This window comes from Cricetulus griseus, chromosome 3, assembly GCF_003668045.3.
Source record: "Cricetulus griseus strain 17A/GY chromosome 3, alternate assembly CriGri-PICRH-1.0, whole genome shotgun sequence".
NCBI classification, from domain to species: domain Eukaryota; kingdom Metazoa; phylum Chordata; class Mammalia; order Rodentia; family Cricetidae; genus Cricetulus; species Cricetulus griseus.
Window position 1 is genome coordinate 130,864,608 of NC_048596.1, and position 26,387 is coordinate 130,890,994.

The 26,387-nt window shown below is 44.8% G+C and overlaps 1 protein-coding gene and 1 pseudogene across 1 annotated transcript in view; both read left to right on the top strand.

Annotated features, from left to right (window-relative positions):
• The first annotated feature begins 785 nt into the window (after nucleotides 1-785).
• Lrrk1 (leucine rich repeat kinase 1) overlaps nucleotides 786-26,387 on the top strand; it is a 150,006-nt gene continuing 124,404 nt past the window's right edge. Inside the window, exons 1-2 of the mRNA XM_027408101.2 lie at nucleotides 786-1,364; nucleotides 6,829-7,037. Of these exons, the coding sequence (XP_027263902.1) occupies nucleotides 6,941-7,037 (97 nt within the window). The 5' untranslated portion in view covers nucleotides 786-1,364; nucleotides 6,829-6,940. The remainder of the gene's footprint in view (nucleotides 1,365-6,828; nucleotides 7,038-26,387) is intronic.
• LOC118238573 lies at nucleotides 6,932-24,731 on the top strand (annotated as a pseudogene).

The window sequence follows — 26,387 nt, forward strand, 5'->3', positions numbered from 1 at the left end:
TAAAGGGGAAACTTTCCAAGCTTGTTTAAAGGGGAAATTTTCTTTCCACAGTTAAGTATTCGCAACTCAAGTGTCTGTCCTGGCACCAAGCATAGATTTCCTCCTAGTAACGCTAGGTGGCAGCGATGTATGCTCTGAAGGCAACACCAAACAAGGCTCATTCAAACTGCTGAGGCCAGGCCTGCAAACTATTAGGGACTTTTCCGTAGCAGTCATACTGCTGCCCTTGCTAATTGTTCTGAGGACCTCGTTGGCGAGGACAGGAAAAGTGTTCGGTGGAGAGAAGGTAGAGCATAGATAGGAGAGCTGCAAGGTAGTCCTCCTTGCCAAACACCACCCTAAGTAAACACTCCTTCAGCAGCGGTGCTCCTGAAGTAGCTCCAGGGGCTCACTTTCTGTCAACTGGTAAAGAGGGCTATGGCCATCTGCCTATGTGCTTTGTACCTTGTATGGGGAATATTCCTTATTAGCTTACCGCAGAAGCGTTTGGAGGCAGAACCACTTTTCTGCAAAGGACTGTCCTTTCTCAGAGAAAATCAGAGCCGCATCAGAAGCCTGCTGGCGGCTTAATTAGCCATGAGTGTTTAGCCTGCGTTTGGTTATTACCCTCAGTGGCATCAACATCGCATATCAACATTGCATCATGTTTTACATCTCACCATCACAATCAGACAGGACATGTGTCATGTGCCTGTAGTCCCAGCTAACCCAGAAGCCAAAAATCTAAAATCATTTACCAACTAGTATTAACTTTGCAAATGTCCCTAATTAAGTTAACTAGTGGCAGAAAAGGTGCAGTTTGCAAAACACCAACGTTTAAAAAGCAGTTTCTGTACTATTCCCTAGAGATCTGCACACACATTAATATACTCGTCCTTTTATGTTTACAGCCAGAGTATATGGCCAGCATGCAAAATAGGCTTTAGTCTATTACCAAAGCAGAGAAGGAAAGGCCAAGCAAGGAACGGAGCAGTCTTGTCACTGTGCCTGTACCCAGGGAAGATAGCTGGGCATCCGAACTCGGAGAGGACCCTCCAACGACTCAGGGCCCTAGCGTCCACCCAGGCACCAGCAGTGAGCTTGGTCACCGACATCTAGCAGCTAGGGAAACCGAGGAAGGCCATCGAGGGACCGTGCCCTCGTATGCGGAGGCCGGGGGCAGCCGACCCTCTGGCCCGGCCCTGCTTCCGCGCCACCCGCCCTCTCCGCCCGCCAGGCGGCCGCAGGATTGAGGAAGTGTGTCTGGCCCCGTGGCGGCCAGAGCCTCTCAGGGTAGAGCACGGCGGGACCTGCAGGCCCCAGCCCGTTGATGTCGCCGGCCTGCTGGTGTCGCCGGCCGTAGCGCCCCGACCCCGCTGCCGCAGGTAAGTGCTGTCCCCTGCCCGGGGACACTACTGAAGCAAGCGGCCTGAGAGCCAAGCTTCACCTGCGATCCCCGGTCCCGTGCTCAGGTTCCCGCGTGCAGCGGCGGCAGCCTGCCCTGTGCCCTGCGCCCTGCGCCCTGCGCCCTAAGTCTCGCGTCGCAGCCCCCCCCTCTCCCCAGGCCGGCACCCCGCAATTCTGGCGGTCCCGTGCTCCGGACCCTAGCCTGGGACGGATACTCGCAGGTCACAGCTCTGGGGGCTCCGGGATCTCGAGGCGACCCGGGTCTCCTAGATGCTTCTCTGACTGCACCGCGACCCTCGCCCCTTGAAGGGTTAAGCGGGTGCGGTGCTGGAGCCCGGGGCCGGGGGACCCCGAAATCCCGCGCGGGATCGGAGCGGAATGGGGGCGGGGAGCAGAGTTCAGAAACAAAAGTAGGAAACGCCAAGGCGTCTACAAAGTTCTTTTGCGTTTGAAGAAAGCCTGACTTAACCCAGAGCGGGGTTCTGAACGTGTGTGCGCATGGGAGTGCGTGAACGCCAGTGGCGGGAGGCGACCGCCCAAGCGGGCTCTTCACGCCCTGGGCATCCGGGTGGTATGGGGTGGCCTGTAGGTCTTCCCCTCCTCCACTCCTGGGGAGCGCTTCTCGACCAGTGGTCGCCTCTCTGCGGCTACTGAGAAAAACTGTGCTCTCTTTTGTATGAGCCTGCTGTGGTCCCCAGTAAACACGAGGGCAGGAATCCTAGGAAAGCCAGGGGTAGCAACGACGATAGCAATGGAGAAACTCTAAGGATGCCAAGAGCCAGTTCAGCCTGGCTTTTCATAGTTTGAGACCGTTAAAGATTTTCTCTTGCATGCGTTCACCCCTGCAAAGACTGAAGCGAGATAACGGGTCGTAAGAGCTATGTTTTTAGCATACTCTCACCAAATACTCTCCTTTTTGAATGAGTTGGTCACTCGCGTAGTAGCATTGAAGGGGTTACAATTTGCACATTTTGAAAAACCTTAGTATTCAACTCTTTGTTTTTCATTGTCTTCGCTCATGTTCCAGAAAAAAAACAAAACAAAACAAAGCAAAACCAGCATACTAACACCTAATTTGTCCCTAATGGAAGCCTTTTCTCCACCCAGACTTCTACATCTCCTTAATAGCTTAGATATAATAATAGTGATAGTAATAACAATAATAATAATACCAAACCAGCTGGGGAGATGGCTCAGTATGTAAAGCACCTGCTGGTCAAGTGTAAGGATCTGAATTCAGATTCAAAATCTGCATAAAGCCCCATGTGGTAAAGGCTGTAATGCCAGCATCTGTAATGCCAGCATGAGAGGTGCAGAGGAGACTTCCTGGAAACTCCCGGGGGCAGCTAGCTCAGCATGGGCAACAGTGAAGAAAACAGTGGGAGTCTCAGACATGGTGTAAAGCAAAGACCAACACCAGAGGTTGTCCTATGTTTCACACACACACACACACACACACACACACCACAGAGGAGAGAGAGAGAATTAAAAATAAGAACCCTAGAAATTGTCTTCATTTCTCAGTCTAGTCTACTGTCTTGTTGGCTCCATTCCCCCAAAGGTATCCTGGTCCATTCTTTTCTTCCCATAGCCTCCTCCACAGTCCAAATTGCCCTGTCTCTGCTATAAATGATCACAACCCCTTCTGTCTTCTCTAGCTGCAGGCACGGTGACACAGGATATAGACATTCTTTGTTTCAATATTTATTCTTTAAAATTATTTATACATTTGTCATACTATTTCTTCCACCCCAACTCCTCCCATATCCTTCTCCCCCCTACCCACCCAACTTTATATTCTTTCTATCAAAACCCAAACAAAACACTAAATTAAGCAAGCAAACAAACAAATAAACAAACACAAAAAAACCATGGAGTCTGCTATGTGTTGATCCACTGCGCCTGGGCAGGGGCTAAAAGTGGTTTTCCCTATTCCAGCAGCTATCACAATTGCAAATAGCTTCTTGGTTTAGAGGTAGGACTTGTTGCCCACTTCCCCTTCTCAGGGCTGGGATTTCTGTCTGGTTTACACCTGTGCAGACCCTGTGCACGTGGCCACAGTCTCTATAAGCTCACGTGTGCCTCAGCTCTGTTGTGTTTCAAAAATGCTGTTTCCTTGGAGTCATTTACTACACGTTACAATCTTTCCATCTCCTCTTCCCCATAGATCCCTGAGCATTGAGGGGAGGGGTATGACAAAGACACCCCATGTAGGACTGGGTGCTCCAAAGTCCTATACTCTCTGCACTGACTAGTTTTGGGTCTCTGTGTTAATTCCCATCTATTGCAAGAAGAAGCTTCTCTGACTTGGGTTGAGCTATGTGCTGCTTTGTGGGTAAAGCCATGTGTCATTGGGAGCCATTTTATTGCTATGCCCCCTTAGCAGAATGATACCAGTGGGGTTTCCCCTAGGCAAGATGGTGGGCATACACTCTTAATGACTTCATGGGATTCGTCCCTCCTCTTCATGGAGTATTCAGTACTCTCTCCTTTCCTTTCATTCTAGCCGTACCCCACAGCACCAGGCCACTGCCCCTAGCTTCCCTGATGGGGCTCACTTTCCAATTTGAAGCCTCCACTTTGCTGCTCCATGTCTCTGCGTGTGACCTCCCGAGTCTTTTGTGACCATGCACTATCGACCCTGTCTCTCCCTTCCTTTCGTCTATATCCTCCGTCATCTATTTATCTTCTACCCACTTACTCAGGGTCTTTACTGGGGCTCCTTAGGACAGAGACTGCCTTGTTCACTGTGGCATCCTCTCATAACCATGCCAGGAGGCTCCTGTGTATGGTGGTAGGTACAGTGATGGAATAGTGCAAGACTAGCCTTAAGTTAGGTGTGGCTTCAGTTTGGTGGACCATTTCTGTCCTCCAGCCTTTCTGCACTCATGTAGGGTATCAAACAACATATTTTGACATCCATTTTTATAGGCACTAATATGATTCAGAAGATGCCAGAAGCACTAGAGGTAGCTGCAATTATAGGCTATCCATCATGGCCAGGCTTTGATTCAAGAAGGAGCTAGATGCTGTGAGTTTTCCCAGCATGCTTCACTCAGACATGCAACACCTATATTGACTGTCCTTCCCAAACTTAATGTAGAAACAAACGCCTGTGGCTCTCTTGGTCAGAAACCTCATCGTAATGACTTACTTTGTTGTCTTCTCTCCCATCCAGCATCACAAACTCATCAATATTCACACTTCAACAAAACAGCTCAGTAAAAGTCTTTTCAGAATGAACAGCAAGCTCCTAGTTTTTGTTTTTCAACAATCATTTAAGTATGTTCATTCATATAGACTTGCAGAGTTGGCAAAGGAGACCGGTAGCATTTTAAAAATATTCTTAAAGTAGCCACTACTGAAGAAAATATCTCAAGGCCCTCTGCAGGGTATAGAATGAAAACTCAAAATTTGCTACAGTGGTCTGTTACATTGCTCTGCTGCTAGGAGAAGCATGAGGAAGCACTGAGCAAAGGTGGAATAACTCCAGTTACCTCGTCCTAAAGCACCTACCTTAGGTTGTAAAGCCAAATACAAACTACAGTTTAAAAACCACTCCTATGACAGAATCCTCTGTCTGTGGAGTTATTTGCAAAAGGAAACTGAAAGGGGAACCAAGTGTGCTGGGTGAGAGTTAGCCTAGAATATTTAGAAGAGTGTGAGTGAGTGTGTGTGTGTGTGTGTGTGTGTGTGTGTGTGTGTGTGTGTGTGTGTGTGTGTGTTAAACACATTATATATTAAGCCACTTCTGTTCTGAGAAGGAACATCTTCCGGGGGAGGGAGAAATCTTTGACATGTATCCTGTGTTTGGTGGTGTTAGAAAGGCGTTTGAAGCAGATGGTAACTATGGCTCTCGGTTTCTAGGGTTTCATGTATAGTGTGAAGTATTTATTTTTAATCAGAGTCTGTCTCGATGTTTTCCCTCTCTCTCCTCTCCTAGGCTGTAGAACTTACAAAGCTCCTGAGCAGCTTCCTGGTTTTGCCTGGCTCTCCTGTGTTTCCATTCTTCTCAACTCTAAATACCTCTCTTGGGATGACAGGTCCCCTGGTTCAGAGAAGTGGGGGCCAGAGGAGAAAGACCACTCATGTAGACTCTTGTGGCCACATCTGCTCCTGCCTGGAAGAGTCCACCCCCAGCCCCACCCCACCCCTGCCCCTATCACACCACCCCTCATGGGCAGGTACCTCATTCCTAAGCTTTTAGAGGAGAAATGGAAGCTCTTCTTTGTCCTGAGGCTTGCTCAATGGCTACATAGTTTGGGGGAAGCTTCTGGTACCTGCAAGCTGAGACACAGTGATATTCTGAGTGTGTTCACCAAGGGGGGGCATGAGACCCAGCTGACCTCCCAAGTCCTCGCTCTTCTTTAAGTACTGGCCACACTAGCCCTGTTGGAGAGAGTGACTATTCAAATTCTGTCTTATGTGAAGTCCCCCAGTAGACCTGTGATATTGCCAAGGGGTGGGGGTCTATTTTAGCAGATGAGAAAAAAAGTTTCAGCTGGATGTCACACTGCTAATACCTAACAGAAACAATATATATATATATATATATATATATATATATATATATTCTTCCTGTCCTGGACCAGGTCTAAGCAGACCTGGACCTTTCTTCAGCAAAGCAACATAGGCATTCACGTTAGAAAGCTTCCAGGGTCAGTGGGAATCTAAGCACGGAAGAACAGAGTTTAGCCACAGATCAAAGTTTGCTCAGTTTTAGGAGACAAGTCTTAAATTGGCCAGAACTCTATGTGGTTGGATACATGGTAGGTTGTTTAGCCACACATCTGGCCTTTACCCACTACATACCTGTAGCACCCCTCTCCCAGGTTGTGACAACCCAAATATCTCTAGATATTGTCAATGTCACCTTGGAGAGAGGCAACATTTGCAGGGTTCATTTGACATCATAACCAGTAACAACTCCTTCCAGACTCCTTCTCTTTGGGGCCGTTGCCTGGCTCCCATGTGGGAATCACGTGCACACCCCTGGGCATCTATAGTTATCAGTGCTAGGCAAAGGATAGCCTTATATTGTGACCAACTGTGTGCCCACCCTATCCCAATGGAAGTATGAGTCCTGCCAATAGGAGCCTTATTTTTTTTCAGTGTTGGTGGCACAGGGCACCATGCAGGCCTGGTTGTTCTGCCAGATAAAATGGGTAAATGTTGATTGAACAACTGATCGCTAGAGGTGATGCTTTGTGATACTTTTGAGTTTCTTTTCACATAATCAGAATCTGAGCCCAGTGTTAAGGTAGGATAAGGGGTGGGCATTGTACTTTCAGTGTCCCTATCCTGACAGAGTTGGCCCGATACATGGACTATGAAGTAATACTGCAGAGAAAGGGGGAAAGCCAATGAAAACAGTAACTACAAAGTCTTGTAAGAGAGGACTTCCAATTGAGAGCTTTCTAATTTGATGTCTTTTGCCACCAGAATGAATGAGTGTTTGCGGCACCATGACTTTGTGCTTTAGCGCAGCTGCGCAGTGGCGGTTGGGGTGACAACAGCAAGACCTTTGTGTGGAGATCTGCTACCTGGAGGGTTGATGGCTGGCATGTCACAGCGACCACCCAGTATGTACTGGTGTGTGGGAACAGAGGGATCTGCTGTGTGTCCTGGACCTGCCATGGAGACCCACAATGGTAAGTGAGGGGCTGAGCAGGCTCTGCCATGCTTGATCTATAGAGAGCTTAGAATCACCAAAAATAGGCATTTTCAACCAAAGGAAATAAAATTATGATTATTTGGTGCTTTTTCTATATCTTGGGATTCTCACTTAAATTCCTAAAATCCATGTACAAAATTTATTATACTTCAAAGATATTGAAAGCAGGACATTGTTCTGGTCAAGGGATTTTTTTAAATGGGGATTGCTTTGTGAGCAAGATCAATGTAACATGGACAGTAAAATGCTATTTTGTTGGTGGAAGTTTCTGTCTGGCCAGCAGCTCCCAAATAAACACAATGAGGCTTATATTACTTACAAATACTCAGCCAATAGCTCAGGCTTGTTACTAGCTAACTCTTACATTTAAGTTAACCCATAAATATTGGTTTTCCTAGACAAGAAAAGAATCCATATTTCTTTTTTCTCTTTTTTAAAAAAGATTTTATTTATTATGTATACAATATTCTGCTTCCATGTATAGCTGCACACCAGAAGAGGGCACCAGATCTCATAACGGATGGTTGTGAACCACCATGTGGTTTCTGGGAATTGAACTCAGGACCTCTGGAAGAGCAGTCGGTGCTCTTAACCTCTGAGCTGTCTCTCAAGCCCCCAGAGTCCATATTTCTTATCCACACTTTGCCATGTGGCTTGATACCTTTTCTCCGTAAGGCATGCCCATCTTGCTTCTCTCTATCTCCTGGTGACTTCAGACTCCACCCTTCTTCTACCCAGCATTCCCAGTTTGGCTCTTCCCCCTAACCTTATTCTTCTGTCCAGCTATTTGGCCAGTCAGCTTCTTTATTAAACCAATCACAGTGACATATATTCACACAGTGTAAAGGAATACTCCACACTATCCTCTCCTGGGGCAGCATCTCTTCCTCTCCAGTGTACTCTCAGCTCCATCATCCCACCTGCTACTCTTTTTAGTCATCCTGAGGATGAAGATAGGAATAGGTGTGAGAGCAGGGGCATTTGTTCAATAGGAGCTTTCTGGGAAAATGGCTACGGGACCTGATAAAGCTCCGAGGAGCACTCTGTCCATCCCTTTCCTAGTCAAGACTTGGGGGTCTCAATGTATATTTCTCCACCTTTGCTGACAGAACCACCAAGGAGCTTCTCAAACCATCAACAGCCAGATACCATCCAGACCCACATGACTAGCTTCCTTATGGGAGGGGCCAAGTATGGGCTGGTTACAGAGGATCCTTCATGCTTTTCACAAGCAGCTGGGTTTGAGAAACATCCACGGAGCTGCAAAGGGCAGTACTTCTGGAATTGTGTGCATGTGTTCCCTGGGGCCCTTCATAACATGGAGAATCTGGTCCCTTGAGATAGGGGTAAAGGTACTTGTCAATTATTGTGTGCAGTTTGGAGAATAATCTTTGATACTCATATTTTCAGTATTGAATGAATGGTTTATTAAGTCTACAGCAAGCCCAAGTAAAAGAATAAATAGAAAGTAGCAAATAGGTAGGTAGGTATATAGATATATAAATAGATCAATTACAGATAGATTGATAGTAAATAGATTAATGATAGATCAATGATAGATAAATGATAGATAGATAGATAGATAGATAGATAGATAGATAGCAAAATATCATCAAATCTCAAAATCAATTGGGGAATCCCCTTTAAGGTAGTCAGCTGGAATTCCCAATAGAGAGAGTCTGGGAAGAGAGTCTGAGGAGGAGCTTCCAGATTAAAAAACAAATAACAACAGAGAGACAGCATCATCAAATCAGGCATTCATGCCATCCAGCAGACACTGACTGTGGAAGTTGAGGCAGTCATCTGGAGTTCTCTATCCCACTGCAGGTACTTGTATATCACGAGATAAACAGTAATACCCATTGGAAGTTGTTCACCTTCTAGCTGTTGTTGTTGTTGGGTCTGTTTAGCTTTTCTCTTCCCTTTCTCACAGAGTTAGGGGGCTGGCAGCCTATCACCTCACAAGGAACCTTGAAGGACACCTTAAGGTCAACATTCTGAGGTCTGATAAGGTATCTTAAGACAAGCATTCTCAGTTCTGATGTGCAGATGCTTCCAGAGCCAACTTCTCAGGAAGCACAAACAATACAGGACAACTTCCAGGCTAATGTAGATTACACAGCTAAAGGTGATAATCTGGGTTAATCCCTTAGACACATATAGTAGAAGGAGAGAACCAGCTCCTGAAAATTGTCCTTTGACACCCACATGTGTATGTGTGTGTGTACACACTCCAAGTACACATGTACACACATTAGTGCTACTGAACGGCAAGGATGGTGTGGTGCACTTGGTTCTCTCAAAGACCCTATCAGTCATTGTAGTTCCCAGGGATTTGGGCAAGATGGGCACTGTACAAACCTGGAGCCAGCCCCACCAGTGTGCTTGTGATGGAACAGATACCTGGAAAACATTAACATGTACCTAGAGGCCAAATGGTTGTTCCTCCCTTGAAGGGTTGTGCCTAAGCTTTATTCTGGTCCCCAATAGGTCCTTTCTCCCTGATTGTTGTGATTAGGGGCACAGAAGATCTTTCTGCCCCCAGCAGCCTCTTTCCAATCCCTGTTTAAATAACATAAGGAACTGCGGGAAACCAGACGGACTGACACAGTTTCCACTTACTACAGAGAGGTTCATTGTTGAGGACAAGACATGTCCTAATCCAAACAAACATCATGCCTGCCTCACTCACTCAATCAGTATGGTTTTCCCTGCACTCAGAACACCTGCACTCTCCCAAGACGGGCCAGTCACTTAACACAAAGTCTATTTTATAATAAAGTGTCCAAGGCCTCTTGCATCTGATTGACTACTATATTGTAAGTGGAAAACAGAAAACTTGTATGCATATACTGTTGCATTATTATGAAATCATAAGATAGTAAGTGAAAACCATATAAGTCAGGGGCCCATCTGTACACACTAAGACCACAGCCAGGGGCTGGGTAGGGATGTCAAAGGGTAATGTTTGAGTCAGGATTGCAGACACTGCACTTTGCTCATCTGTAGTCTTGGTTTTCTGCAATGAGCACCTCACTTTTTGCTTTGCTCTCTGTTCCTTTTGCAAAACAGATTACACAGTTGTTTGCCTGTGTCACTGCTTGGGAACAAACCCAGGGTCTTGTCTACGCTAGGCAGGTGCTCTACTGCTAAGCTACAATCCAGCAAGTTTTTGCTTTTTTTTTTTTTTTCAATCACTGTTTCTTTAAGTGCTTAAGTTTCATGATTAGGAACAAGTCCACATAGTTGAGACTCACACCCAAGGTCAAGTGTGCTTCACTGCACCGTTGCACCGTTTCCCCTTACTGTCTTTTTGGAATAAGCGAAACTGGACTCAATTCACCTGCAGCTGAGCCCTCTTCAGGGTTCACATCTGGGTTTGGAGGTGCCCTCAGAAATAGGCTGCTCCTTCCTGCCCCCGCCCAAGACATTCAGAGATCAGGGAGAGCCTTACATCTCAGTCCCTCCCTGCAACTGTACCTACCAGCCTCATGGCAGGGAGGACTGTTCCAGACCTATTTTGCAACTCTGGCTAAGAACGTTGGCTTCTAGAAGGGAAACAAATAATTCTCAAATTATACAGTGGCGGCTCTCTCATCTTTGAAAAGTCTCTAGAATGCAATATGTTATAAAATAACTGAATTCTTAATACGTGCATGAATGGTTTTGAAAAAAAAAACCTAACACTTTAACTGATCACATTATTTAAATTCCAGAGGTCTTTGGAAATGGTATTTTTACAGCTTCTATGTGTGTGTTTTGGCTGTTTTTGTACGGCCCCTACCTATTTCAACCTGTATGTGTTTAGGGTGGTTTCAAAGCTCCTGCATGTGCAAACACAGACCCAACTGTGTCATCATGGCCAGTGGTCTGTGTGCTCATCAAGTGTCTGTGAGGCACGAATGTGAGCCAGGAAGGTGTGTCATGCTTCAGTCTCGTGAGAATGTCAGAGGGGAGCTCCCCTGAGGTGCAGGAGGTGTGTTAAAAAGGAGGAGCAGTGAGCCCTTTGCTAGGCTGGAGCTGCTGGAGTCTAGCAGCTAGACAAATTCCTTTGACAAACATGGCATTAAATGTTCTTCTGTATGCCCGATACCAGCTAGAGTGGAAAAACCTGCTCTACCAGTTGAGGTGAAGCACCCGGGAAAGTAGATCAGCTAGGAAACTTCCAGATAATTCAGCCTCTCCCACACAGCTAAAGGTGTGGGGAGGGGCTAGAGGGAACATCATCTTTGCATGAGGGTCCTGCCTTTGGCCCTGAAAAGTCTAACACAGCTACCTACCTCTTAAGTACTACCAACTGCCAGACCCAGCATGGATGGAAGAAGATGGAACATTGCAGAAGGTCTTCAGATCCCAGGTTATATCCTGTTCTCCTGTCCTTTCTTTCTTTCTTTCTTTCTTTCTTTCTTTCTTTCTTTCTTTCTTTCTTTCTTCTTCCTCCTCCTCCTCCTCCTCCTCCTCCTCCTCCTCCTCCTCCTATCTCTGGCTTTTAAAAATATGCATCAATTACCTGACATGTTATTATAGCCATGATATTTGATCATCTTGCCTTCCAGGAAGAAGGAAATAGACTGCATTAGGAAATGCTTATAACATGTTAGCCTATATGCTTCTCATATCAGTGTTCCGTTACTCTTGCTGGCATGTGCGGGGTACATGGATGGATGGTACATTTCTAGGTAGGTCCTGGTCAGTAGAGATACCTTCTCCAACCTGAGTTAGAGTACAGGGGTACACTGAACCTTTCCAGGAAGCATGTTGAGGGTCTAGTAAGTAGTCTTTTATTAAGTGGGCAAAGGAAGAGTGGCTGGGAGATGCCCTAGCTGGTCATGGTCCACCTAGGCAGGCGGTAGTTAACAAAGCCTAGCCAAGCTATGTAAGCTCTGGGGCTTAGTGGGACTTGTAACATGTCCCTTAATCTGAGGTTAGAGCCTCACTTAACTATTAGTCCAGAATACCATTGCTCACTTCTAGCAACAGGGAGCTCACTAGCCATGCAGCAATGCCAGGCTTTGTTAGAACACTAATGCTTGGAGTCTGTCCTGCTGTCAACTAGCTCCACCTAGAAAGAGGACTTCAATCCCTGCAGCCCTTTCTTTAGGAACTAAATGCTCTTCCTCCTTAAAGCCAATACCTGGCTCTCCTTGCAGATTCCTTCTTAGGCTAACCCTTCTGGACTGGATGCTCTCCAGGAAAGTCCCCATAACATGTTCTGCTCCCACAGTGCTTAACCTTTTTCCAACCTAGTCTATGGTCCAATCCTTGACTGATGACTTCCTGAGTGCAGGGAAAGAGCAGCTCCCACCTGCTATGTGAGAGTTCTAGGAGGGCTCCTATATGTCCTTCCCCCATTCTGAGTGGTCAGAGTCTGAAGGTGGTGGCTCACTCCAAGGCTCAGCTCTCCCTTCTTCCCTAATCTGTACTCACTTCTTGTGGGTAGGTGCACAGAGCATCCCTACCCAATAGCTTCAGTATTAGGATAAAGCTCGAAGGGGAACCTTGGGTGGGGGACCTTGGCCGATTCCATGGCAGGCGAGGGTGACCAAGGCAGAGGGACAAACGGGCCAGGCAGACAGAGCTTAAGTGAGAAGTATTATTAGAAAGGGGAGGGGGGAGGAAAGAGAAGAGAGGTAAAGAGACAGAGAGAAGAGAAAAGGGAGACAGGAAAAGTCCTGTCTGCCCCAGGGAGACAGTGAGAAGGAGAGAATGGGGAGAACGGGAAGAGAGCTGGAAAAGAGAAGAAAGAAGAGAGTTGAGAGAGAGAAGAGCAGGAAAGAGAGCAGAAAGAGCATAAGTGGGAGGAGGTCTTTCTTTTAAAGGGGTCCTTTGCACCTCCATGTAGACTAGTACTCATGGAACACTGGGCTGACCAGAGTACTGCCTGAGTACATTCTGCCTGGTGACAGGGGCAGGCCAGCATAACGCCTGAATCTTTATACTCAGTGCTGAGGCCCAACCCAGGCCCATTTGTCACGCTCAGCAGCCAGCAGAAATGTTCATTCCTGCCATCCATGATGGTACTGAAGAAGAGGCCAGTGTCCTGTGAGCACAGATACCTGCGCAGAAGAACAAGGAGTTCATGGCCCTGTTTGGATTCCTAATCCATGTCGGTCAGACTTTGAAGGGGCCATACCTAGAGTTGTTTTGTTGATGTTGATTGTAAGCATTCTGGCACTTGGGAGCGAAGGAATACCACTGGTCACAGTAAGCATAGCAATTTACAGCCCTGCTTCAGGGGAAGGTTTCCCCAGTGTATCAGCTTTGCTGCACAGGAGAGGGTTTCCCTGGCTAAGTTGTTACAGTTTGGCTCTAGAGAGCCCAGTGTAACAACTTTGCTTTGCCAGGGCAGGTTTCCCCAGTGAAAATTGTCTCCCCAGCTCTACTCTGCTCCACCCAGGGTCATCTCTGCTCCAGAGTAAGAAGGTCTCATCCAACCCTCATTCAAGAGATTTATTGGGAGGGAAGAATGCAGGAGAGTGGCTGCCCTCTGCCAAGGTGGTAGTGGACAGTAGGGTAGCCTGAACAGCCACAAGCTGATCAGACACAGGGGTTACATAGGGATTCTTAGGAGGCAGAGTTTTTTCCAGGGACATTTCCAGGGTGGAGATTGGTCAGATTTCAGTCCCTGAGCTTAGGATGGCTAGATCTCCTGCTCAGGGATTGGCTAGTTTTCTGCACCGGTTTAGGGTCAGATTTGGTTGTGGTTTCAGGGCCAAAGTGTATTTCTTTCACTGGTCCTTTTTAGCTTTTCAGCTCTAGTTTTTAGGGCCAGGGTGTATTTCTTTCACTGGCTCTGATTCCAGGGACAGACTATGTTTCTTTGGCACTGGTTTCAGGGTCAGGGTACATTTCTTTGGTTCTGGTTGCAGGGCTAAAGTGTGTTTCTTTGGCTCTGCTCAAGGTTGTTTCTTTGGCTGGACCCTTTTCCCTACATTGGTGTTGTTGTTTGTTTGTTTTAATGAAACTCTGGTCCTCCAGTGATGGCTTCCTCATCTTGTAACATAAAAATCTAAACTGCAGGGTGTGAATGCCTTGAACATTCTGTGGAACCATTTTGTGGGAACCATGCCGGGCACTTAGATGTTTTACCTTTTCCCTGGGCTTTTGGGAATTCAGGGAAGCAGCAGAGAGCCTCAGCTCCCAGTGGGTAACACTTTGAAGGGAAATAATTGACTCTCTGCGAGACTGTGTTGCTCATCTGGGATGTCCCACGGCTTATGTGCTTTAGAGGCGCTTTCAACTGGCCATATTTCCGGTTGGTGGTGAGTTCATCAGGACATAACCTCATCATTCGCCGAAGTCCTTCAGCTTCTCTCTGCAACATCCAGGCCACTCTTGTCTTCAATCTATCCACATTCTATTTAACCACCATTCTATTTATTGAATGATATTTGCCAGGGGGCACAGTAGGAGCTACAAAATGGAAATGTACTTCACAAGCAATACACTCTGCCTAGGCTTCTAGCTCGGGCGTTGTGGGAAGAATTACACATCAGTTAGACACTGCATTTCAGCAATATGGACAGTTTCAGATTTCAGTTTGTTTTTCCAGTTCCTACTAAGGCTGGACCTTCTCAGCCCTCCTCCACTATCCAGGATCCAAGGGTGTGTTGCCAAGGGTGTCTTAAAAATCACTTACTTGCCTGGGCCTTTCAGGAGAACCAAAAGGAAATATTTAACTTCTGTGACACTTGGAGCATTTCAAAGACTCAGAGATATTTAAAGGCCCTGAGAGCTTGTGGTCTGTTGTTGCAAATATAGAACTGTGCAATGGTGCCAATATGAGGTTGAAATTTGAATACAAAAGACAAGAATGACACTGAGGTTCCTGCCAGAAACTGGTTTTGGACTTGAGATGGTTGTGAGCACCCAAAGACAAGTAGGTGGTTGTAGGTGGTCCACACCTATGGGGACTAGAGGCGGAGGAGCAGGACCCTGGCTGGGCAGTGGTGCTAGATGGGAGGAGGCACAGCAGGGTCCTCAGGCCACCCACTCCTGCCCCAGCTGCCAGGTTCAAACAGCATCAGCGAGTATTTGTTCCTGCCTCTGTGTAAACATCTGCAGCACCTCTGGAGACCAGCAAAAAAGGCAAACAAAGGCCTGCCCACAATCATAGGGAGCGCTCTTCTGGGCCCAGTTCCTGTAACAGGCTTTCTTTTAGGCCACCAACCAGCTCCCAAATCATGACACAGTGACTTATTAGTTATGGATGCTTGGCCTAGCTTAGGCTCGTTTCTGGCTGCCTCTTGTAACTTAATCTGTTTCTCTTTATTTACCTTTTTGTTTGTTTGTTTTGTTGTTTGAGGCAGAATTTCTCTTGTATCCCTGGCTATCCTGGAACTTGAGCTGTAGACCAGGCTGGCCTTGAACTCACAGAGATCTGCCTGCCTCTACCTCCCAAGTGCTGGGATTAAAGGCATGTGCCACCACTGCCCCACTTTATTTACATTTTTGCCTTGGGACTTTTTACTTTTCTTTCACTGCTTCTCGTGTCTGTCTGGTGTCTGCCTGGCTTCTTGCCCAGGGCATGCCCCCTTTCTCTCCTTGTTCTCCTCTTTTTCTTCTTGAGCCTAGATTTCTCATCCTACTTATCCTCTCTGCCTGCCTGCCCCACCTATCCCTCTTCTGCCTAGATATTGGCCATTCAGCTTTTTGTTAGACCAATCGGGTACCTTAAGCAGGTAAGGTGAAACAAATGCAACACATCTTTACATAATTAAGCACACATCCTTACATTTTAGTCAAATGCAGCATAAACAAATGTAATACATCTTTGCCTACTTAGAATAATATTCCACAACAAGTTCCTATCTGAAAGTTCAGGAAATAGGCACCTGTATGTAATTCCATAGATTCCTACAGGACACTGAAAGAATACAGGGAGATCCATGGTGCTTGTTGACACTTCTCATCTTGTGTAGCGCTGATCACCATAAGCTGAATGTATTCCCTTCCTAACTTCTGGACCCTGTGCATGCACGTTCGTACACACACACACACACACACACACACACACACACACACATTCCTGCTTGACACATATGATATTCAACTGTACTTTTTTGTGGTCCTGGGATCTTACCCATGGTCTCATGCATCCTCGGTCAGTGTATGTTATCACTTAGCTATATCCCCAGCCCCATTAAGCATATACATTAAATATGCAGCTTTTCACCTGAGGGATGTCAGAACTCAATCCATGTGGACCATGTGCATAAATACAATCCTATTCTTTCATCATTCCCTTAGTGAACTGTCTCTAGACTACATCTTGCCCATTATCATAACAGTTGAGTACTACCTTATGCGTCCTAGCAGAATTGTAGAATCACAGAGTAATCACATTAAACATTATCAACATCCTATGTGTCCCTGGCCAAAGAGACCATTAGGACACAAGGAGCCAAGATACAGAACGACCAAAGAGTAAAGCCCTGTCCTGGTATCTGCTGCCCAATGGTCTTGTACCCTGTTCGTGGATTTCTTATTTGGAGACTATGCTTGCTCCTCTCTGCCTGGTCCACCAAGACTGTCTTCCAGCCATAAGCATCTCTGTCACCTTCATGAATACCACATTTCCTCCAGGGCGAACCAATTGGCATTGAGTCAGCTCTACATCATATGTGTGGCTTTAGGGTATGCTCCCATTGCTAGGATTCCTGCTTAGAGACAAAGCACTGGTCTCATCCTGTGAGGCCCCACAGTGTGCAACCTGACTTTCTCGTGTGCCTTTATCCAGCTTCCCCCTCCCTCGTGAACTCTTACTTTGGGCTGTTTGACTAGAGTGCCCCAGAAAGAAAGTTCTTAAGAAAGGCTTTGTGAGAGACCTCCATGGGACTGTGTTCTCTACCTTCACCTCCCTGGGACCTGCTTTGCCCCTACCTGCCTTCTGGGTTTGGAAGAGCCTGTTCTTGTTCTTTGATGTGGTTTGTCTTTCACTGTTCTGTTCCATCCATCCTGTTTTCCTCTGCTGAACGTGTTGGACTCTTCCCTCTGACTCTGTATTCTGATGTGCAATAAGGAACAACTCAGGTAACGGTCCTTTCTCACCACGCTTGTTGGCAATGGACAGGCAGAGGATGCATTCCTTTCAGGCCTGGAAATTCCTTTGATAATGATTTTCTCCTTTGCTTCTTCTCCTTTTTAATCTGTTTTGGTGAAACACATCTTGGTTAAGATGCATGTCAATTATTTTGGCACTTGTTTTTGTTATTTGTTTGTTTACATGAAGGTTTCACTCTGCCCAGCCCAGCCTGGAAGTTACTATGTAGCTCAGGCTGCTCTACAATTCATGGAAGTTCTCCAGCCTCTGCATCCTAAGTCCTAGAATTACAGGCACAAGCTCCAACTTGTCGCTTGTGCTTAATTTCCAAAAACCGTTTCCCACCCTTCATTGTCCTGTTCGTGTATTCTGCTCCTCTGTTATATGTGTAGTGTGCTCTGCACACTACACATTTGGAATTCTGCAGGGAACTATAATTGGAAGTTATTTGTTTTTATTTTAATGCCAACTATTTTAATGTCTTCTTGGTTATTTTTTTATCTTTTAAATGTTAAATGTATTTGAAATTAAAATATCTACAATGAATTCTAGGTAAACCAATAATTGTGTGATATATTCCAAAGCGTTCTCCTATCCTCTGGATCTTATATTCATTCTTAAATGTTTCCTCGAAGTTGGGATAGCTGTCCCATCTACAGCTGATCACTCACAGTTACTTAGTCCCAGCACTTCGAGCAGTAATGTGTCTCTGCATTAAGTGGTACTCACTACTCTAAGAAGTTTCACTGATCAAGATCGGGAGCAGCTCAGCCTATGGATATAATCAGAAATACCAAGAAGGTGGGTTGACAACACAACCATTCAACAAAACAACATCAGTATAGTTCCCCCAGTACAACCATTCATCAATAGCATTTTCCCTAAGGCCTATGACTCCCCTAGCGAGATAATAGTACTATGTTGATGGTACCAAGCATAAACTCCCTCCTATGGAGCAGGCCTCAAATGCCATCAAGAGAAAAGTTGGTTACTCTCATCAACCATCTTATGGCTGTTGTACCAATGGGGAAATCTTGCCTGGTAGGTCAGTGCTATAGTGTGGAGAGTCCAGCTCTGAATAAGACTGTGGATGGCTTTTCTCCCTAGCAGCCTGCACAGTGTCTTCCAACACTATGAAAGCTAGTCATCAAGAAGAGCTTCCCTAATCATTTCAAGACTGATTTCTCTGCATCCTGAACTTAAAATGTGTGGTGTCCTCAGTGGTAGGATCTTGCCATCTAGTTGTGACGGGCAACCAAGATCAATGGCAAAAACCAGTGTTGTTTGGGGTACTTTGGAGCCTCTCTGACCAGCAACTCGAAGGGAAGTAATCCATGTCTGGCCCATGTTTCATTTAAAACATGTCAATAGATGGCATGGGCTCTCAGATTTTCCTGGTTGACCAGAAGGAGGGAGCCATGGGAAGTTAGAACCAACATTTGTTGAGCATACTGAAAACAACAGAGAATAACGTGCCTATCCCTCATTCCTTTGAAAATTTATTCACTGCACAGTATGTCGAAGCCTGCTATAAACCAGGCATGAGAAACTGGAAATGCCTTCCTAATGCTTAGAATCTAGAAAGGAAACACAACAAGCAAGAATTAACTAGCCTGATACAATAAACATTCTGTGATTACCTAGGTTTGTCTGGGCCAAGAGTCTGGGAGGGGCTCAGTTAAGCAGTTCTTCCTTCACCCATGTGTCTGGTGCCTTGATGCTCCGCTGTGTGACTTTGTTTGCTTTTACATGCCCTCTCACCACCCAGTCACACAGCCCCAGTTTCTTCACAGTCTGCAGTTGAAAGTTCCAGAGTTCCTGTGGTGGAAGCTTCTAGACTTTCAGAAGGCTCAGGCCCGGTATAATTTCATCCATCTCCCACGAATTAAAATAAGTCCCAAAGCAAGTTCAGATTCAGCCTACGTAGGAAAGAGGGTCCTCTAATGCACAGGAGAAGGGCAGAAAGTTAGTGATTATCTTTAATATGACAACTCTTCATGCAGTGCTTATTTTTAGTACTCTAAGTCATTTTGAAAAGACTTAGATCTAAAGTGTATAGGAGGATGTGCGTAGGTTCTATGTAAATAAATGCTGTATGACACTTTACGTAAAGGCTATAGCATGCATGTGCTTTGCCATTCAGAAGGGTCCTGGAACCAATCCCTGCAGACGCCAATGTCTGACTGTATATTACATTTTCTGAGGAGAGATATATATCATTTTGCCTACTTGGGCATTTATGAATTTGATATTTGGAATTGTTTTAAAGCCAGGTTGGTTTTGATTTTTGCTTCTCTTTGTTTATATGTGTATTTAGACCTCCTAATTTGACTTTGTCTATACAATTTTCCAATGTTTTTAGCATAGAGGAATCAAGATTTATACAAACATCTTTAATTGCTGTTCTTGAGATCAAATTCAAAAGCACAAAAGGAAATACAATGAAAACCTTGTTTTTCCCACCCCCTCCCTGTCTTCTAGTTTCCTTTTCTTCCAAAGAACTGAAAGATGCTCAGTTCCCCTTGTTATTTTTTAACCCCAGTAACCACAGGTTCTGTCTATAGTATGCCAGTCTGAGACTGTTCTCATCTGATTTCAGAAGTTAAGCAGGGTTGGGCCGGGTTAGTATTTGGATAAGAGGAACTGTAGTTTCTTAGGCTTACATTCATAATGGTGGTTTTCTCTTTCATAAACCTTTAGCCTGTGCAAAATTTTAATTTTTTTGTATTGTAGAAGTTTTGAGTGCATCACAAAATGAAAGAGACCAATATAATGAGCCCCACTGTGCCCACCACACAGCTTCAGCTAATTTACACATGACCAGTCTTGATCTGTGAATGTTTTTCTCCCTCTCTCCAGATGATTGGACCTACACACAGACTTAAAGCTTCAGAAGTCTAAAAACATTCACAGCACACGACATGCATATGTTAAAAATAAAAAAATGATTAATACAATCTAGTCAATAGTCGAGTGTGCCTTGTTGTCTACTAACTTGTTTTTATTGTTGTTTTTCTCCAATCCAGTTGGCTGGATCATTGTCTCTGTGTTCTTTGGATCAACATTATCCCAAGACTCTTAACTTCTATTTTCTCCCTCATTTCCATTTTCTATGCAGTTTCATTGCTGATAAAGTCACATGGTCTTTGGCAGTTCCCAGTGTCTGGATTTTGCCTTTTCATTCTTGTGGCCTGGCATGTTCCTCTCTTCCCCGTGGTTTCTTTGGACCTGGAGGGCTGGTTAGATTCAGGGAGATTTGTTGGCAAGAGCACCTGATCGTCTGTGCATGTCCGTCCTACTTTGCCTCAGGAGTTAACGAATGTCTGGTGTCTCTCTTTGATATTTAAATTTTTCCCAGATATTTTAACTGATGTCAACCTGATATTCATTATTAAGGTCCTGATGGGTTTTCCAGTTTTTACACAATGGTTTTACCAACCCTTTATTGTTGCTTGGATTATTTGTTACATTCAGATTTACAAAATAGTGAACCTTTCTCCTGATGTAGATCAATTGGTAAAATCCTTCACTACCATGTTTGAAGTCCTGGATTTGATTCCCCAGTTCTTCAGGAAACCAGGTGTGGGGATAAACATCCATAATCCCATCACTCAAGAATCAGAGGCAGCGACCAGATCCAAGACGGCGGCCAGCAGGAGCTTGAAGAGATCCACAAATGTGGAATGAAAAGCTTCTGTAACATCCAGGTTGATAAAGCTAATTTATTGACTTGGCAAGGACTTATTGTTCCTGACAACCCTCCCTTCGACAAGGGGGCCTTCAGAATTGAAATCAACTTCCCAGCAGAGTGTCCATTCAAACCACCCAAGATGACATTTAAAACAAAGATCTACTACCCTAACATTGATGAGAAGGGGCAGGTCTGTCTTAGTGCTAAAAACTGGAACCCAGGCACAAAGACTGACCAAGTAATCCAGTCCCTCATAGCACTGGTGAACGGCCCCCACCCTGAGCACCCACTCTGAGCTGACCTAGCTGAAGAATACTCTAAGGACCATAAAAAAAATCTGTAAGAATGCTGAAGAGTTTACAAAGAAATATGGGGAAAAGCAACCTATGGACTAAAATCTGCCAAGAGTGATTCTAGGAAGTTTGAGCAGAGCTCCCTAGCAGTGCAAATACCCCACAAAGCAGGACTCTGAAAAATTGACACGTGCCACTACCTGGCGTCCACTTGTGGCAGTTACTAACTTTCTACAGTCTTCTTAAACAAAAGTTGTCTAGGTAACCTGTAAAGAAGAATTAAAAATTCATGTGTTCTAAAAAAAAAATAAGAATCAGAGGCAGCAAGATTAGAAGTTCAAGGTCATCTTTGGCTACACAGTGAGTTGAGGTCAACCTGGGCTTCATGAGATCCATCTCCACAGGGGGAGAGGATGCTTAAAGCCATTCCTTCTTTAGGTTTAAGCAGAAAGCCATCTCCAGATAAGCATCTTCTCTCTGTCCACCATGACCGTGTGGTTCCTTTGGTCACAGCTGTGGAGGAATGATAGGACTGATGCTCAGCTCCTTCCGTGTTTATTTTTCTAGAGTGAGTCAGTTCCTGAGTACCTTTCACAGGCGACCAATGAGGGCTTTGCCCTCTTAGTATTATCACTATGAGCATATGGATTGAATTTTTTGATGCTAGATTGTTCCTCTTTGGCCAGTAGGCCCTTTAGGTGGGTTCCTCTGTATTTGACATTACCCTATCAGTCTAATGACATTCTGTTTTCTTATCTGTCAAGGCCACCAAGGTTTGAGTTGTCTTTTCCCCATCCCGGACCTGCAACCCACTGTCTCTCCATGGAGTCCCATTTTCTCAGCTGATCTTGTGATCGTTTATTCTTTAGTGCTTACTTTGTCTTGTTCCAGCTGCTACTTGAGATGCCTGTTGCACCCCTCTCTCCTCACCCGCCTCTATCCCACGCCTTTTGGTTAATCTGTCTTCCTTCATACTATTTATTTCCTGAAGACTCCTTTAAAAGACTGCATTTAGCTTTTTTTTCCCTTTGCTTTACATTCTTCTTTCTCTTTTTCTGCATTTCCCACTTCCTTTTCCAGTTTCTTGCCTGCTATCCTGTCCCTTCTGAGAACTTGTTTTATTCAATTTGGAAATTATACTCACCAATTAGATTATATTTTTAGATGAAATTAGAGTAGATGCTTCTTAAATTCATTTTATTTTTCACTTGTTCTTTTTAGTTTATTTGTTTATTATTTTATGGGTATAAGTGTTTTTTTTTTCTTTTTCTGATTGTATGTCTGTAGAACAAGCCTGGTACCCTGGGAGGCCAGAAGAGGGCACCAGATCCCCTAGGACTCAAGTTAACAGATGGTTGCAATCTATCACATGAGTGCTGGGAATTGAACACAGATCCTCTGTAAGAACAGCTAGGGCTCTTAACCACTGAGCCATCCCTCCACTCCCCCTTCTTAAAGTTTTATTATAGATTTAATAATGATAAAAGGAGCCTATACGAGCTCCTTCCCTATACACAGTCTCTATCTGTACATCCAACTAAGTGAAGGTCAAAAAAACTGACCTCTGTATACAACATTTTAAGACTTCAATCCTATCAGTCTCCCACAGAACATCTGTTAGCATACAGATACATAGTGCTAATGGCCATGGTGTTGATGGGCAATCCTGGGTTCGCCTTGAGCACGTATGGGAATAGGCAACTGTACTCTCCATGTCTCTTACTTCCTTGTCTCTGCTTCCAACCCTGCCGCCTTCACTGCTGCAGCTTCTGCTTGCCCCTTTCAGATCACAGACTTCTCCTTCAGCCCCGGCACTCTGTTCTGCAACTCACCTGCTTCTGCACTGTCCTGCTCCTCTCATGTTCGTTTCTCAGAGCCGTCTGTTTGTTTTTCTAACAGTGGTCCAGGGTAGAGATGAGCCTCTGAGATGCTGGACAGTTGGGGCCTATGACGATGCATGGGGAAGTTCAAGTGTTGACTCATTCTGTTCCCCCAGGATAAGGGTGACATTTGCTGACAGCAAGTTTTCTCACGAGAGCCCAGATCTCACTCATTTAGGTGACCAGCTTATTTGTGGAGATTTCCCCACCCAGTGTGGAGTAGTAATGGCAGGATATAGCAAGACATTTATACTCTTAGGTCCAGCCAGACTCTGCCTCGGACAGACACTGTCACCATCAGCTGCTCATGTTTCTCTGTGAACTCTGATAACTCAAGGGCTACACCCATGACAGATGTCACATCTGCCTGGTTTCCATGAGCACATATTCTGGACTGAATACTGACTTCTCTAGCAGTTTGGCTCATCTATGACCTTCCTCAAATGTTGTAGCTATCTAGTTGGTTGCCACTCTTTGTATTTGAGATTCCTCATAAACCCAGCACCAGTCCCTGGAGCTTGTATAAAGGAGGTGAGGAGACCATGGCAGACTCCCTGTGGGTGCACACAGAGCCTGTCTGCTGAGGAGGGGCATCTGTCAGGTGTGTAGGTCTTGCCTCCCACCCCTCCTTTTTACAGCAAATGGGACAGATCTCTTTGTTCCTGCTGCCTGACATAGGCATAAGAACTTGTTTACTGGGGTCCCTCTCTAAGTCCCTCCCCACCAACAACAACGTCAGTTCCTCCTGCTTCTGTGTACAGCCTGCGTTGCCTCAAAACACCTCTAGCCTTCTCCAACCCCATACTCCATGACTTCTACTCTTTTTGTATTAATAAGACTATTTTTATAATTGTAGTTAATTCTTTCTATCAAATTTATTTAACCTGTGTACGTGTATGCATGCATTCGGAGGTCAGAAGACAACTTGCCTGAGTAGGTTCTCAATTTCCACCCTGTGGGTCTTGAAGAGTGAACTCGGGTTGTTAGGATAACATTAATTCTGTTTGGTTTGGTTTGGTTTGGTTTGGTTTTGAGACAGGGTCTCTCTATGTAACCCTGGCTGTCCTAGAATTCACTCTGTAGACTAAGCTGGCCTCCAACTCACAGAGATCTGCCTCCTTCTTACCTTCCGAGTGCTGTGCTGGCATTTAAGGTGTGCACCATCACATCCAGCCAAGGTAACCCAAATTGTTAGGGAAGTTAATGGCACTGATCTTGTCCATTTGAAGCTTGCCACCTTCAGAAAGCAATGCTTGTAGTCTCTCGTCTCCTAAAAACCTCTAAAAAAAACTTAGACTTCCTATCTTAGTTATCTACCATAATAATATCTACACATTTAAAGAAATACATGGTGGCTTTAGGAAGTTGCCAAGACAAGCTATCTGAAACTCTGTTTTCTAAATTGGACCTAAGACAACATCCCTTTCTCTTATTCATTTTTTATCCCTTAAAAACTTCTTAGCTACAAATAAGCACAGTTCTTCTCCCTCTTTGGCCTTTTCTGCCCTCATTTGTTTGCAAGGGATGTTGTCTTAAATATGCAGCCTCGGGCCATTTATCCTGGAGACAAGTCATAGAAAGATCAAGAAGGGAGGCTATGAGTCAGAGTTGACAGGCTTCAGGCCTTTAGAGCAGAGCCAGGCATTCTCCCAATATTTGTGGTTACTAAGGAATCTTGGAATGTGCTTCAGTTAAATAATGAGAGACAGACAGACAGACAGACAGACAGACAGACAGACAGACAGACACAAAAAGATAGACACACAGAAACAAATAGACAGAGACAGAGACAAACTGACACAGAGATATACAGAGACAGAGATAGACAGAGACACACATATAGAGACAGACAGACAGACACAAAAAGATAGACACACAGAAACAAATAGACAGAGACAGAGACAAACTGACACAGAGATATACAGAGACAGAGATAGACAGAGACACACATATAGAGACACAGAGACAGACAGACAGACAGACAGACACACACACACACACAGAGAGAGAGAGAGAGAGAGAGAGAGAGGAGAGCATGTTACTATCAGATAGCCAGTTTGCTCTAAGGAAGTAAAAACACTATCATGACAACCACAGGCCAGGTTGGTCCATCTCAGGCAGCCACACTTTAAAAGTCCAGCAGTGTGGGGGGAACTCCTAAGGAGCTGTGGATGCAGGTTGCTAGGCTGTTCAGTTTGTGCCTGGGAACACAGGCATTAACTCTGTGGAGTGCTGTCTCAGTGAGGATGGGTTGGGCCCTTCAGTTTAACCTCCCAGCCATGCTGTAATCACCCATCAGAGCAATCTCAAACCCACCAGTGGAATCCATCAACTTTATTTGTCGCTGGTACAGAAGACCCCAATCTTGGCCCGTGTGGCATTCTTGCTTTTGGTTTAGGAAGGTGGATGACCAATCACACATTAATGAAAGTTAGTCAGATTCTGTTTTGTTATTTGAACTTAAGGGTGTGTATCTCTGCAGATGTGGAGAGAAAGAAGGGTGCAAATGACTTCATGCCTTTTAACCGACAACAGGGTCAGGATTCCCTCATGAATGCCACATATCTGAGAAATGTGTGTTAGGCAATTTCATTCTCATGTGAGCATTATAGATTATGTAGACTTCCACACATGGGGTAGCTGAATGCACACCTAGATTGTTGGCTATCTTTCTCTATGTATACATATATGTATAGAGTTATATTTTGTCTAGATAAATGTATATATATATATATATATATATATATATATATCACATATAAAAACACACATTTTTGGTGTAGCTTGTCACTCCTAAGGCCACACTAAATAAAATAAAAATAATGAAGAAAGAAAATGATACAATCAAGAGATGCAGTATGTATGAGATCTATGAGCTGTTGGTATGGTGATAAAGCAAATTGTTTCCAGGGGTTGCATATAGCTGGAAGCATACTATAGTACATGATGTACAGGGTAGTACAGTAGGTACATGAAGCAACAACAGTGATTCATTGTTCCAATCACATCTCCAAGCATGATGGAGTGCTGTGCTTTGCAGGAGATTCATCTACACCTGCATCATCACAGACACATGGACAACATGTTACCATCCCATGTTAACACGGTTTTAGTGACACTCAGATTCTTCAGCTGCATCATCATCTCATGGCCCAGCATTGTCAATGTTGGCTATCATAAGCATGATCATCAATCAATAACCAAAGCACCATTAGGCTTCATGACAATACTTCAAAACTTACTGTTATAATATGTAGTATAATCATGTGATGGAAAAAATTTTAAGTATCAGTCTTCAACTCTTAGCTTTTCTTCTTCCAGAATTCATTTTAATGTAAACAAGCAAAACAAATGTAGACTCGTACCATTTCCCATTTTTATACAGAATATAGTAAATTGCCAATACTTCTCTGGATTTCAC